Source organism: Lontra canadensis, unplaced genomic scaffold (assembly GCF_010015895.1).
Source record: "Lontra canadensis isolate GAN:19392208 unplaced genomic scaffold, GSC_riverotter_1.0 scaffold96, whole genome shotgun sequence".
In the NCBI taxonomy this organism is placed as follows: domain Eukaryota; kingdom Metazoa; phylum Chordata; class Mammalia; order Carnivora; family Mustelidae; genus Lontra; species Lontra canadensis.
Genome location: NW_022631090.1, coordinates 2,655,394 through 2,669,350, shown reverse-complemented (window position 1 = coordinate 2,669,350; position 13,957 = coordinate 2,655,394). Strand labels below are relative to the sequence as shown.

The window sequence follows — 13,957 nt, the reverse complement described above, 5'->3', positions numbered from 1 at the left end:
TAGCTTTATAGACATTATCTCATTCCAATTCTCCATAAAATAAGTACGATTAGCCTCCTTTTACAGAGGCTCAGAGAAGCTAAATGAGGTACATTTTGTTTTATAGTGTCTGCCATACATAGTAAGTGCTCAATAAATATTTATTAGCCAACTATTAAGTGGCAGAGCTGATAATAGAATCCAAATCTCCTGATTTCAATTCTAGTACTCTTTCCACTCATCCTATCAACAAGGTCCCATGACTTAAGGGAGAAGGCTCTAAATGACAGTCCTCTCAGGACCATGATGAATGAAACCCAAACATTAGACAATCCCCAGGGGAAATCTCACCCTCTGCAGACTAGGCTTGGGAGTACTGGCAACTTCAGAATTTCTGAGGGCACAAGATGTAAAGCATACAAATACAGAGGGGTGTCAGGCCACAAAATAGAGCCAGATACTTAAAAGGGCTCAGCATAAACAGTTCTGAGATGATTACACTAGAACATGAATTGTATTTATATGTGAATGAGTAAACCCATCTGAAAAGAGTCCCTGTAGATCACATTTGAATGTTATATAAAGCAAGCTGCAGAGATCAGCAGTATTCAGCTTTCCTCTTTTTAATTACCTACTTTTAATTACAAAAGTAATGTATTAAATTAAACTTAAAAATCAAATGATATAAATATATACAGAAAAATATTAATATTTACTCAACCCTCTTTCACATCCTCCCCCACAGTTAACCATTGCTAACAATTTGGTGATTAACCTAGCAATTCATTTCATGTATATTTACATACATTATAGATTTTGTTTTTTAAAATACATACTGTTATATAGTTTTGCACCTTTTCATTTTTCACTTACTTTATGGCTTAGCCATGACTCCCTGTTAGTACATACAGATCTATTTTATTATTTTTAACTGCTGCAGAATATTGCATAGTTCATATGCAACATAATTTGGACAGTCCCTTCTTGACAGATACTTATTGTATTTTAATTATATAATATTGTAAAGCATAGTTGCCTTGAGCATTCTTGTGTATGTCTCCTTGTGCAGATGTACAAGCATTTCTTTAGAGACGAAGCACAATCCCTAGGTCACAGGGTATGAATGCTTTCAATTTTGATATCTACTGCCAAACTGTCCACCAAAAAGGACATACCAATTTCCATTTCTTCCAACAGTGAATGAAAGTTGAACTAGATCTTTAGGGGAGAAAATCAGAATCTTCCAGTTCTTGGAAATTACATATGTATGGATCCATCCTATGTTTGAAATGTTAATAAATCTCCCAATAGCATACCATTCTCTAGACATACAAGATATGATTCTTCATCAAAAGCATAAAATCTTAGAGCTGGAAAGGACCCGGAAATATTTCTTGTTGTTACAGTTTTGCTTTGCCTGCATATAAGGAAAAAAGGGGCTGAATTCTGGCCCATAATAGCTCATGCCATTAACAAGCTCAGAAATTGCCCTTAAAAGCACAAAATAGTTAAAGAAGTTACTAAATAAATCCTATTTGTATCTGCAGGGCATGAAGTACTTACACCACGGAGAGTTTGCTCATGGGAGGTTGAAATCTCGGAACTGTGTGGTAGATGGGTGTTTTGTACTAAAAGTGACAGATTATGGCTTTAATGACATCTTGGAAACTCTAAGTCTCCCAAGAGGAACCTTCTGCGGAAGGTAAGCAATGTATTATTATAATCTTCTGACGTACTCAAGGTAACTCCAAAATTCAAATGAGAGTATGCACTGAATTAAAGCCTCAGGCTGATTCAACTCCCCACTTTTGTTGAAAATTCAGCCTCATTTCCAAGCCAAAGGAGTTGAATGAAGTCCGCAGGCTGTAATCTCAGCACAGCCTAACCTTTAGAACAAAGCCAGTGCAATAATGTTGAGTTCCCGCTGTGGCAGGATTAGGTTGTATTGTTTGGAGACCCCAGGAGTCTCTGGAGGAACTTGCTGAGCGATAAGCACACAGTAGGTGCTCAATAAATACTTGTCAGATTGAATGGAAGGTAATTTGGTAGCTGGACCCCACAAAGCACATTCTGGAATGGGATGTCACTAGAGCCTACCCTTACTGTCTCTGTCAAAGAGAAAGAAGTGAGGAGGAGGAGGGGGGTCCCAGCAAGTAAATACTCTATGGGTTGCCTGGGATGGCTTCAGACAGAACTGTGGCCTTCTACTTAGATAAGTAGGCATGCCCATAATGCGCATTTGGTATTTTCTGTCTTATATTTAGCGCCCTAGTGGCTGCACCAAACAATGCCTGTAGAGGTCATAACAGATCAAAGAAGTGGGAGAAATCTGCGATGAGGAATTGGGAATGGGTGAGTGAGAAATAGGAAGGAATGAGCTGACGGAAAAGAGGAAGTAAGAAAAAGAAAGAGTAAGGAGAGAGAATGAGTAGAATTAAATACATAGAGGAAGTTTGGGCATTAAAATTTTTAGCTAGCATTGCAAGGGTGAAGGAGAGAGGGACATAAAAACAGAAACAGGCAAACCAAAAAAAGAGACAGAGGGACAGATGAAAATTACAACGTATATTTTTTAAAAGAATCTTTGGCAGTGTTAGTTTTAAAACTGCGATGTAAGAGAAACAAACACTGAAAGATACAGAGAGACATATGGGTAGATGCAGACAAGAGAGCCCAGTTATCAGTGGTGGTATCTTTGTGCTTTATAAAACTTGCTGAATATTGAACGTTAGGGAGGCATCTAGTCCAACTCTTTCATTTTACAGATGAGATAAAGTGAGGCTCACGATTTGCCCCAGTCCTACAGCTACTTAGCAGCAGTTCCAGGAATTTGATTCAGGTCTTTTGAAGACTGGCCCCTACATGCAGCTAAATTACAACTTCTGTGGACCTGTGCTTGCTGCCAACTTAGTCTTATGGTTATTGTTTGGCTAATTCCAATTTGAAAGTTTGGAGTAGTTGCCTGGTATTAATGCTAGGATGTCGGGGACAGTAGCTGCAGATCAGCAAGTACTTAGCTTCCTGTCAAGATGAGTCATCTCTAAAAGCTAAAACACAATGCCCATCTTCCCGGAGTTCCACTTAATTCACAGGCTGGCAACTTGCAAACTTAAGAAACTCTGGTCTTAGAGTGGGGAAAGGATGGGTGTGTGTGTGTGTGTGTGTGTGTGTGTGTGTGTGTACCCTGTCTCTTGCTCTGTCTCTCCTTCTTACTGTGTCATTTCACTCTCCAAATTGCAATGGCAGTCTGGATGCTCAATCCATTCTTCACACACAGCAGCCAGAGTGAATTTTCTCAACTGCAAATCTGATCATGCTAGAGCTGTGCCAAAATTCACTGAATGACTTCCCATTGCTCTTAGGATAAAGTTCAAATTTCCTTACATGGCTTATGAGCCCTGTGTGGTTTGGGCCTTGTGGACCTCTCCTGCTTAATCACTCCCCCTCCATCTCTGGGCTCTAGCAGTGCTGAACTCCTGCCAGTTGTTTATTTACCCCAGGTTCTCTCTTACTCTCAGACCTTTACACGTGCTTTGCCCATCCCTTGGGACACTCTTCCTTTCCCACTCTGTTATAAACTCCTCTGAGTCTGGCTAGATTCTACTCCTTCTTCAGAGCTAAACTTAAATACCACTGATTCAATAAGAGACTTTCCATGACCCTCTATGCTCAGCAAAGTTTCCCTCTTTATGATCCTTAGGGCTTTGAACTTTGTTGTAATTCCATACTTTGTTGGTATTACATGTTTAATTAGCTGTCTTCTCTCCCAACTCAACTTAAAAGCTCTGCAAAGGCAAGAAACAGGCTTGCCTCCCTCAGTGCCTTTCACCATACCTGGCAGAATAAATGTTTGGTGACTCGGCAGATGGATGTACTAAAATGAAATAAGGAAACTTGCTGCTTCCTCCTTAGATGACAGGGCTAATAAAATCTTATAATTGGGGGGCTCTTGCAAATCATCTGACTCAATGTCCATTTTACAGATGGGGAAGCAGAGGTTCTGTAAGGTGAGCCACTTAGTGACCAAACTAAGATTTTGAACTTTTGTCTCTTGACTTTGAGTTTTCTGTTCTTTTGCACTTCACCACACTGGCTCTCCACAGTTGATTTTTATCACCATGGCAAGGCTCAGAGTCGGTAGTGGCATCAGCGGATGCAAAACAAGCCAAAGTAATTTTTCTAGTTTCCCTGAGAGTTCAAGTCTAATGGTAGGTAGTGGATCTTACTTGAGAGTGGAGATGGGGAAATAGGGGTGGGTCCTAAGTGTATTCATTACTGTCAATTACACTTTCAATTACATAAGTATGGTGCAAATAAAGTCTCATTTTGGCCATTAACAACATACATGTAAGTGCTCTTTGAAAATACTGTTTGGTAATGATTGTATTTAATCACCCAGCTTTTTACTGGAGAGTTTTGTCTTCTTTTCCCTTTTTATGCTTTTAAATGTGTAGGAGAGAGGATAGCAGAAGAAACAGCTGCATTTTTCTTGCTCTGAGATAACCCTCCTGCCCTCCCTCCAAACCATATCAGGAAGGTATTCCAGAAATCCCACAATCAGAAATGCATTCCTTTGACCAAAGTAACTTTCAGTCTCTTTGGGTCTTCTTTGCAAATATTAAGTCCTACTAGGTAAGAAGGCAAAAAGGCAAAACCACTCTAGTGAGTATATCAGACACTTCCCTGGGGGGAGGAGAGTGTGTGGGGGGTGGTGTGTGACAAAGACTGGGGATACCTGGAGGACAAAGAGAGAAGATGAGTACATGATTGGGGGTGAGGCTAGAAATCCCTGTTCTACCATTTTGATGAGGATTGGCTCAACTTTGGAATTTCCAAGGTGAATTTTCTTTCCTGGGTTTCACTAACACACCAGAATAATCTCTGACCTTTCCATCCTCCTTCCTGCTTCACAGAAGCTTGTCCCCTGGGGTCCCTTCCCAATACCTAAGTTAACAAGATGAAAAGTTAGCTAGCACTTTCCTCCCACCACCCCTGCCCTCAGCAGACACTGTTTTCCAGCCTTCCTTTCTGGACTTCCACCCCTTGTTTCCTCCAAAACTTTCCCCTCCAAGGACCACATTGAGTCCATCCCCAGCCCTGTCACTAACTTCTTCATTATAGCCTTCCTGTGTATCTTGTTCCCTGTTCTCCTGCTGCCACCCCCACCCCTATTCAGGCCCCTTTCACCTGGCCTCTGGCTCCTACTGTAATGACTTCCGAGCTGGTCTCCCTGACTTCAGCCTCTCTCCTTCAGTCCAGCTTGTGCAGGTTGCCAGATTAATCTTCCGAACACAGCTTTCATCAAATCTCTCTCCAGCTCCCGAACCCCTACTGCCTTTTGTATTCACTCCAAATGCCTTCATTTGGCTTTCAGGGCCTCTCACCTTCTGCCCTCATTCTTCTAGCCACCGTCCCTCCCCCACTTCATCAACCCCATTTCTCATTTCTCATTATTCCTTAACAGAGCCCTTCTCTTCAGCCAAGCTAATCTGCTTACCACCACCCCCATCTGCAATTTGCTCCTTTCTACTTCTTGTTCTTTTGCACGTACTGTTCTTTCTCCCTGCAAAGCCCTTACCCTCTCAGCTCTAGGAACCTGCATCCTTGACTTTTTTAAAAAGCTCCTTTAAGATCTTTTTCAGGAAGTTTTCCTGGATTAATATGATCAGCTCAGTTTTCTCTCTCTCTCTTTTTTTTTTAAGTTTGAGCCTCATGGAATTGTCAATATCAACCATTTTTACCCACAGAAATGGCAATTTTGTATGATTCCATGTAAAATTTTGACTACTGCATTTATATTACAAATGTGTTTTATGTATTTATTTATTTATTTATTTCAAAGAAAGAAGGGGAGAGAGAGAGAGAGAGAGAGACATGAGTGGAGAGAGGGGCAGAGGGAGAGGGAGAGAATCTCAAGCAGACTTCTTGCAGAGCATGGAGTCTGACAGTGGTAGAGGGTGGGGAGCTCTATCTCATGACCCTGAGATCACAACCTGAGCTGAAACCAAGAATCAGATGCTCAACTGACTGAGCCAACCAGGTGTCCCAGTGTGTATTTCTTCATACATTAACTTAAGTAGTCCTGCCACATATTGCAGTTAGGGGATCACATGTCTATGCTGCCCATTACTCTGTGAACCGTATAAGGGCAGAGGCAAGGTCTAATTCAACTCTGGCACCATTCCTGCACCTAGCGTAGTATCCAGTACGTAGTATACCATCAATAAATATTTGTAGAACTGACTTGAAGGAATTGTTGCATCTTTTTGCTCTGTGAGGTATAGAGGAGGCCTAGAGATCCTCAAATCCTCTTAGAGAAGACCTGGAGAAAGCAACTTGTGAATTCCCAAGCCCGAGCACAATCAAATTACCAGACACATATAGATCTCAACAGCAAATCCATGGCAACCGGAGTGGCTGTGTACTTGCCTTTCTCTGGAAGCCTGCCAATTGCTACTTGCAGGCTCAAGAGAACAAGAAAGCAAGTGTCAGATAGTTTTTCTACTTCAAGCTTTTCTGCCCTGCTCCACACCTCTGCTGTGTCTGCCTGCATGGTTCTGGAGTGGGGAGAGTAGTATGCTTTCTCTATGCACAGTTTCTTAGATTCATAGATTTGGACCCCGGGGTTGGGGGGGGACTAGCATGCCAGTCAGTCTAATAAAAATATAAAGCAGTCAATGAAACAGCGCCATTGGAACCCTTGAGGGCATTGCAAAGGCTGCCAGTTAATCCTCCCTGCATTCTTAAAACAATGCTTTCATTTCAGAGTTGCTATGGACAGCCCTGAACTGTTGAGAACCCCAAAGGGCAGCATGTTAGGTTCTTTTGCAGGAGATGTCTATAGCTTTGCCATCATCATGCAAGAAGTGCTGGTCCGGGGCACCCCATTCTGCATGATGGATCTGCCTGTCAAAGGTAAGCAGGAGGTGAGAAAAGGCCACCAAGAGCCTGCCATGACCCAGATCATCAGCCTAACCCAGGCTGTTGTAATTTGCCAGAAGAGCGAACACAGTTATGTGTTTGTGCTAACTGCCTGCTGGCCTGCAAATAGCATGTTAGGAGCAGGTGGGACTAGAGCCAAACAGATTTAGGCATTTGGAAGAAGTTTCCAAACTCAGGAAGCTGGTCCTTTCCAAACTATGATGTAAGCCAAGTACTTACAGGACCTATGTTGGACCCCCCTCTTTTTAAGCAACCTCCTCTCCTTTGAGACAGTCCCTGCCAGGTATTTCAGTACCCCTCATGATGCTCCTGGATGGCACAGTCATTTCATACTTTCCCTGTGACATGCCATAGGCTTTCATCCTCATCTTTCATCAAAATGATTGCCTGTCGGGCACAATCCATGAAGGAATGGTAAAATCAGTGGGCAAAAGTTCAAGGGGAAACAGGATATTTGCATATTCTGAGTGTATGAACCCACTAGATACTTAGTAGTTACAAGTTGAAAAATAATTTTACTATCATAGAATGATCTTTTTTTTAAAGATTTTATTTATTTATTTGAGAGAGATCACAAGTAGACAGAGAGGCAGGCAGAGAAAGAGGGGGAAGCAGGCTCCCTGGTGAGCAGAGAGCCCAATGCAAGGCTTGATCCCAGGATCCTGGGATCATGACCTGAGCCTAAGGCAGAGGCTTAACCCACTGAGCTACCCAGGCGCCCTCAGAGGATGATGATCTTGCAGATACCACCTTATCCAAGTGATCAAGGCTCACTGACATCATGTACCCCCTGACATGATGCACTGAAAAGGGCACAATGTCACCTTTGTGGAATTTTTGGAAAAAATGCATAACAGTCTACCCAGGAGAAAACATCAGACACACCCCAAATGAGAGACATTCTGCAAAATAATTAGCCAATTCTCATCAAAATGTCAAAGTCATGAAAGGCAGGGACAGAATAAGGAGCCATCATGGGTTGAAGGAGATAGAGACATGATAATTAAATGCAATATGGGATCCTGAATTGGATTGTGGGACAGAAAAAGATACTGGGAATAAAACTGATGAAATTAAAATGAGGACCAGAATAGTAATATAATAGTGATAGTAATGTACCAATATTAATTTCCTTTGTGCTATGGTTATATAAGTTAATAACATTAGAGGAAGCTGAGTGAAGAGTAGGTAATTATTATACTAGTTCTATAACTTTTTTGGAAGTCTAAATTTATTTCAAAATAAAAAAATTAAAAAATGGGAACAAAAAAAAACAAAGAAACCCAAATACTTAGCTATCTTTTGCCTCACTCGGAGTCCCATATCACTCCACTACTCAAAACTTCCTGTTTCCCATCACTTATCAAACGAAGCCCAAATTCCTCACATGACATACAAGGCTCTTTGCAGTCTGGCCTCTAGCCACCTCTCTGAGCTTACCTCCTGTCACTCCCTACACTCCAGCTAAACCACGTGACTAAAAGTACCATGGTCTTACCTCTGTGCCTTCAAGAGAGCTGTTCAGAGTCCCTGGAATGCCCTTGCCTTCTCCCTACTTTGCCTCATCCAGTTTTTGTCACCTCCTCTGGAAAGCCTTCTCTGACCTCTTCAGTGCAGGCCATGTGCCCCCTCTGTGCTTACCTGTGTAGAATGTCTGCTAGAACACTTATATTCTTTGTCCTTGTTTAGCTCCTCCACTGGACTATAAGCTCCTCAAGGGCATGAATTATACTGGGCCTAAGTAGAGAGATAACCCATTCAACTCTATGGTGCTCTGGTAAAAAGATAAGGACTCCATTTACCAGAGACTGGATGAGGACAGTCACATTCCAAGGGATTGGCTCACATGGAATCTATTATACTGCAGTGGGCACTGCAATGGAGAAAACTGCACTGCAATGGAGAAAACATTACTAGTATAGGCCAACCTGGGTTAAAGGAGCAGAAGTGTGATGTCACAAATTGCGGAGAAGTCAGAGGCAACAACCTCCTCTTCTTTCATGGAGGCAAGGGGATGCCTACTGTATGGTATAAAGCAGCACTGTTGGAGTGTTACATCCAATGTAGGAGTGGGAAGGGCACACTGGTGGGGCAAGCAAGGTTTGGTGCCTGTTGGAGTTGGGGCTTTGGGGAGGGGGCTAGGGGTAAGAAATGAGCTGAAGTGATAGGGCATAGATTTTACCCTGTGTGTTATGAGAATTCATTAAAGGGTTTTAAGCAAGAAAATGACATCTCCAAATTCATGTTTTAAGAATGCTTGCAGAAGGCTAGCCTGGAAGCAGAGAGAACAGTTTGAGGTCCGGTGTGGATTGCTGAAGACATTGAAGGTTAACTATTTTCTCCTACTTCCTGGGAATTTTCTATTAGTCTGCCTGATCTGGACTTCTCAGTCACTAATGGCTTTTGGATTTGAATAGGGAGTTTTGGAACTCCTGGTTGAAGTCTGAGGTATTTGGAAGTGGGACAATGTAGTAGATTGAGACTGCCTGGAGTCAAATTCAAATTCTGTCACTTGCTAGCCATGTGACTTTCTCTGTTCATCATTTTAACCTTCTGTAAAATAAAAATAAGGATTCTTACATCATCTGTTTGTAGTGAGAATCTAATGGAAGAATGTGTTCAAAGTCATTAGTCCATAGTCTGATACATAGTACATGTTCCACTGAAAGTGGAGTTCAAGGACAAGCAGTTAGGAGGATCTAGATGAGGTCTTGAACTATTTATTGGAGTTCTTAATCCTCTTTCCTACGGGCCAGGCAGGACTCACAGCATGGATCTGGGCTGGGTCTGGGCCTTCAGGGAGGGCTAAGTGGGTCTACTGTGGGGACTGGAAAGTTTAGATGATTTGGGGGTGGGTGAAGGGAGACAGATCATTGGGGGTATAGTGTTAAAATTGACATCAGATAGGCCACATTTAAAACCTAAAACCTAAAACCTAAAATTGACCAATACTTCCTTTGCTCGGAGACAATTTATATTCAAGCCACTTAAGGAGAAAGCAAAGGAGATGGCCTGTGATTTTTTTTTTCCTGACAAACCTCTTTCTTTGCTAAAACTCAATGATCTTTGTCAAATCTTGGCACTTTTTCTATGATTTATAAAACTTTCTCTTCTTACTTCTGGACAGAAATCTTAGACAGAGTTAAGAAGCCTCTTCCTGTGTACAGACCCATGGTTCCTCCTGAGTGTGCCCCTCCAGAATGTCTCCAGCTGATGAAGCAGTGCTGGGCTGAAGTTTCAGAATAGCAACCAACTTTTGATGAAATATTTAATCAGGTAAGGACTCTGTGAATCTCAGCACTGCCCAGAAGGCATCCTAAAGCCAGCCTACCCCAAACGAACTCCTTGAGTTTTCATCATATTGTAAAAGGAAACTCCTGCAAGAGAGAGAAAAAAAAAAATCACTCCTCTTGGGGAGGAAGAATTGGGGTGGCTACTTGGAGGCCTTTGATACTGGAGCACCCCTAGCACATCCTCCAAGTGTGCAATGGTTGATTTGAATGTGCTTCTGTATATGAACCTCTATTCTGAACCATTCACAATCTGACCTAACCAACCTTTCAGAAATAGAATTGAACCACTGGGCACTTGCAAGGCAATGGCATTGAGACTGTTAAAAGATGAGTATCATATTTGATTTCAGCTTGGCACAAATTCTTGTAGGGCTATGTTTGCTATGGAGATGCCAGAAAACTTTACTGAGTATACCACTGAAGTAACACCAGGTGGTTTTGAGGAGCGAGGAAAGACATAGGGTCTTTGAAAGGAGGCTCATGACAGAAAAATGTGCAAATGGGGAGTACAAAAGCAGGAGATTTTTTTAAGTTCCTAGGGAACTACTTGAGGCAATACATTGCACAAAAATGGTAAACTTTCTCCTTAAGATACTGAATTTCTAAAGAGTCTGATTCTTTTCCTAGAGTTGGGGATAGAAAGGGGGAAATGAGGAAAGGACAGAGAAAGCTCTGCCAAGGGTACCTAGGGTGCAGTTCTTATATTGGAACATGCAGCTTAGGTCTTTGTTGAAACTATAGGATAATGAAACTGAGGGTACTCTCTGTGAATGCTGTGTCAGCTCTGGTGGAGAGGCTTTCGAGCCTGGCTGGAGTACAGCACTGAGATGCTTTCTGAGTGGCAGGTATCTGAGGCGGAAAAAAGAAAGAGGTGGATTGAAAGCCTTAGGGGCCCTGTGTATGAAGTCATCCATGTCCCCAGCTAACAATGTTTCCATTAGACTGACTGGGTCTCTTGAGGACACTCAAACAGGTATTCAATAGTATGGAAAAGGCAAAAGACCATGAAGGTCACATTTCTGAGAACCTACCATGAGGCAAGAGAGAAAGCATTTGTCCTTGTGTTGATACTAGAGATGTTATTTCAGAAGACAGAAGAGAAGCTGGTGATAGATGGAAGGAGTGTACATCATACAGCCTTCAAATGGACATTGGGGGGGCTGCCTTCACTGAAATGCTTTGGTGGAAGTTTAGATTGTCTGAAAGACCAGGATAGCCTGCCAACTCCCTGCAGCTAATAAAACTTAAATGGGCTGAGAAGGAGAGGGAGGTTCCCAGGGTCAGGCAATAGGGGAGCCTTAAACATCTGAGCAGACTACTGAGATTACCTGCAGGACCTTGGTAGACCTGTAGATGTGGATCAGGCTCAGAAGGAAACTCCTGGTATCAGCCTTGGGGGATTGAGTGCTAAGGAGACCATGTGTGGCCCAGATGCATAAGAAGGTTCATTGGGACAGATTTCTGGATGTCTGTTCAGCAAAACTACCACCAGTCTTTTATTGTTGTAAACACAGCCTTGTGCATGCTGAACACATCAGCAAGGAGGGATTACCCCCTCGTGATTCCAATGCTATGCCAAGCTCCCTGTTTCTGTAGATGGACAGGGCTCAGGAGGGCACATTAAAAAACTGTGGCATGCAGCCAGCACCCTGTGGCATCAGGGCATAGAATGGGCCAAGACCAGCTGAATTTCTACATGACCCTGATGGAAATGAAGGGCAGGTGCTAAAGCACATCATTATTCCTGGACCTCCGTGGTAAGATGGTAAGAAATAGGGAGTAGATCTTACCATATAGGTCTTGGGTCATATTTAAGAGGTCAAGGAACCATCCACTATCCAAAAACTGGTAACACAGTGACATTAGAAGTCAGGATGACTTAATAGGTTGATTACCCAGAAGGGTAAAACAGTACTCCCTGCCCTCTCTTCTCCTCATCCCACTCACAAATGACCTAGGCTCAAGACAATATCCTGTTGCCTTTGAAGTGGCTACTACCATGTGACAGCATCTGAGAGCTGGAGAACCCTTCCCAGAACACCTTTGCTCAGACTTCAAAGAGCCAGAAGTGTGGGGGAAGAGCTATTCAGGGAAAAAGAACCTTGTGAATGGGACAGGGTAACAGTGAGGTTGAGTGGTGACTTTTTCCATTTATACCTCAGTTTACTTCTTGTGCCCTGGCATTTTAGAGGAAGGAATTTGTGATAAGAGGTCCTACTCCATCATCTCTGAGTTTGGAGAATAAAAATTCCCCTGGGTCCTTTTTCTGTTTTACTTTCAGTTTAAAACTTTGAATAAAGGGAAGAAGACCAATATCATTGACTCCATGCTTCGGATTTTGGAGCAATATTCTAGCAACTTGGAAGATTTGATCCGGGAACAGACTGAAGAGCTGGAAATTGAAAAACAGAAAACGGAAAAACTTCTAACACAGATGCTACCACTGTATGTGTGAACACCTGAGGAGTGTGAATCCTTGTAACAGTGTGTTCTATTAGAAATTGAAAGAAAAAATTACCCATAACTAACTGCTCCTTCCCCCTATCCTGAACCCTCTCTACTTCCGGTAGGTTTGAGCCACACCTTCAAATCAAAGATGAATTGGAAACCAAGGGAGTAGAGCACACCTTCCTAATTTCCCACTGCCTGTGGAGCATGCTGGTCATTTAAGTTTTTGGTGTTTCTGTTTTTCTATGTGTAACTTCATGACTTTGCCTAGAAGCTGACCAATTAAAAAGAGTCAGTTCTTTGAGGTCCTAGAGGAGAGTAGCGGAGTTGTTTTTCTAGGTTTTCCTTCCTTGTTCAAAGCCTTACTTTTTGATACTGTTTCCAAAATTTCCGAGACACCTGATCATATTGTAACATGATTGTTTAGGAGATAATTGGGGAAATTGGTCTCATCTAAAGCAACCACCTGGGATCGTTCCCTGAGTGAAGGGACAGCTGAGGAAAAGCTCCACAAGGGGCACCTGGGTGGCTCAGTGGGTTGAGCCTCTGCTTTCGGCTCAGGTCATAATACTGGGGTCCTGGGATCAAGCCCTGGATTGAGCCCTGGATCGGGCTCTGCTCAGCAAGCAGGAAGCCTGCTTCCCCCTCTTTCTCTGCCTGACTCTCTGCCTACTTGTGATCTCTGTCTCTGTCAAGTAAATAAATAAAATCTTTAAAGAAAAAAAAAAAGCTCCACAAAAACACAGACCAAGGCTGTCTGCCAGATGCTGGAACACAGCACCGAAGAGAGTACCTGGCACGTCATAAGCACTCAAAATATATTTATAGACTAAATTAAAGAATTAATGTTTTCATCCAGATGACATCTTCTTCCTACTCATTTACTTGGCAGTGATTTTCGGAGAAATTGTGTTTTAGCAGATGTGTGTGTGGCATGCCGCGAGGCCTGTGTCCTCTGAGGAATAGCTGTCTCTGCTTTTGATCAGTTGCAAATCCCTCAAAAAGGGCTACATGGTTGAACCTGAGGGTTTTGACTTGATCACCTTGTACTTCAGTGACATTGTGGGCTTCACCACCATCTCAGCCATGAGTGAGCCTATTGAGGTGGTAATCTTCTCAATGACCTGTACACCCTCTTTGATGCTGTCATAGGCAGTCATGATGTCTACAAGGTAAGTTACTGAGCAGAGAAGTATATTCTAGAGAGAAATTTTTATATGAGTCTCGCAATCCCAAAATTAAAAGGTGGAATTTTACTGAATGCTGTTATGTAGGAAGTAAAGTTTATTTATGTA

General features: G+C 42.5%; 1 protein-coding gene across 1 annotated transcript in view; it reads left to right on the top strand.

Annotated features, from left to right (window-relative positions):
• Window positions 1-13,957, top strand: part of GUCY2F (guanylate cyclase 2F, retinal) — an 86,344-nt gene that overhangs the window by 55,770 nt on the left and 16,617 nt on the right. Inside the window, 8 exon segments of the mRNA XM_032837144.1 lie at window positions 1,527-1,651; window positions 1,653-1,681; window positions 6,746-6,757; window positions 6,760-6,894; window positions 10,049-10,197; window positions 12,496-12,665; window positions 13,649-13,770; window positions 13,773-13,838. Of these exon segments, the coding sequence (XP_032693035.1) occupies window positions 1,527-1,651; window positions 1,653-1,681; window positions 6,746-6,757; window positions 6,760-6,894; window positions 10,049-10,197; window positions 12,496-12,665; window positions 13,649-13,770; window positions 13,773-13,838 (808 nt within the window).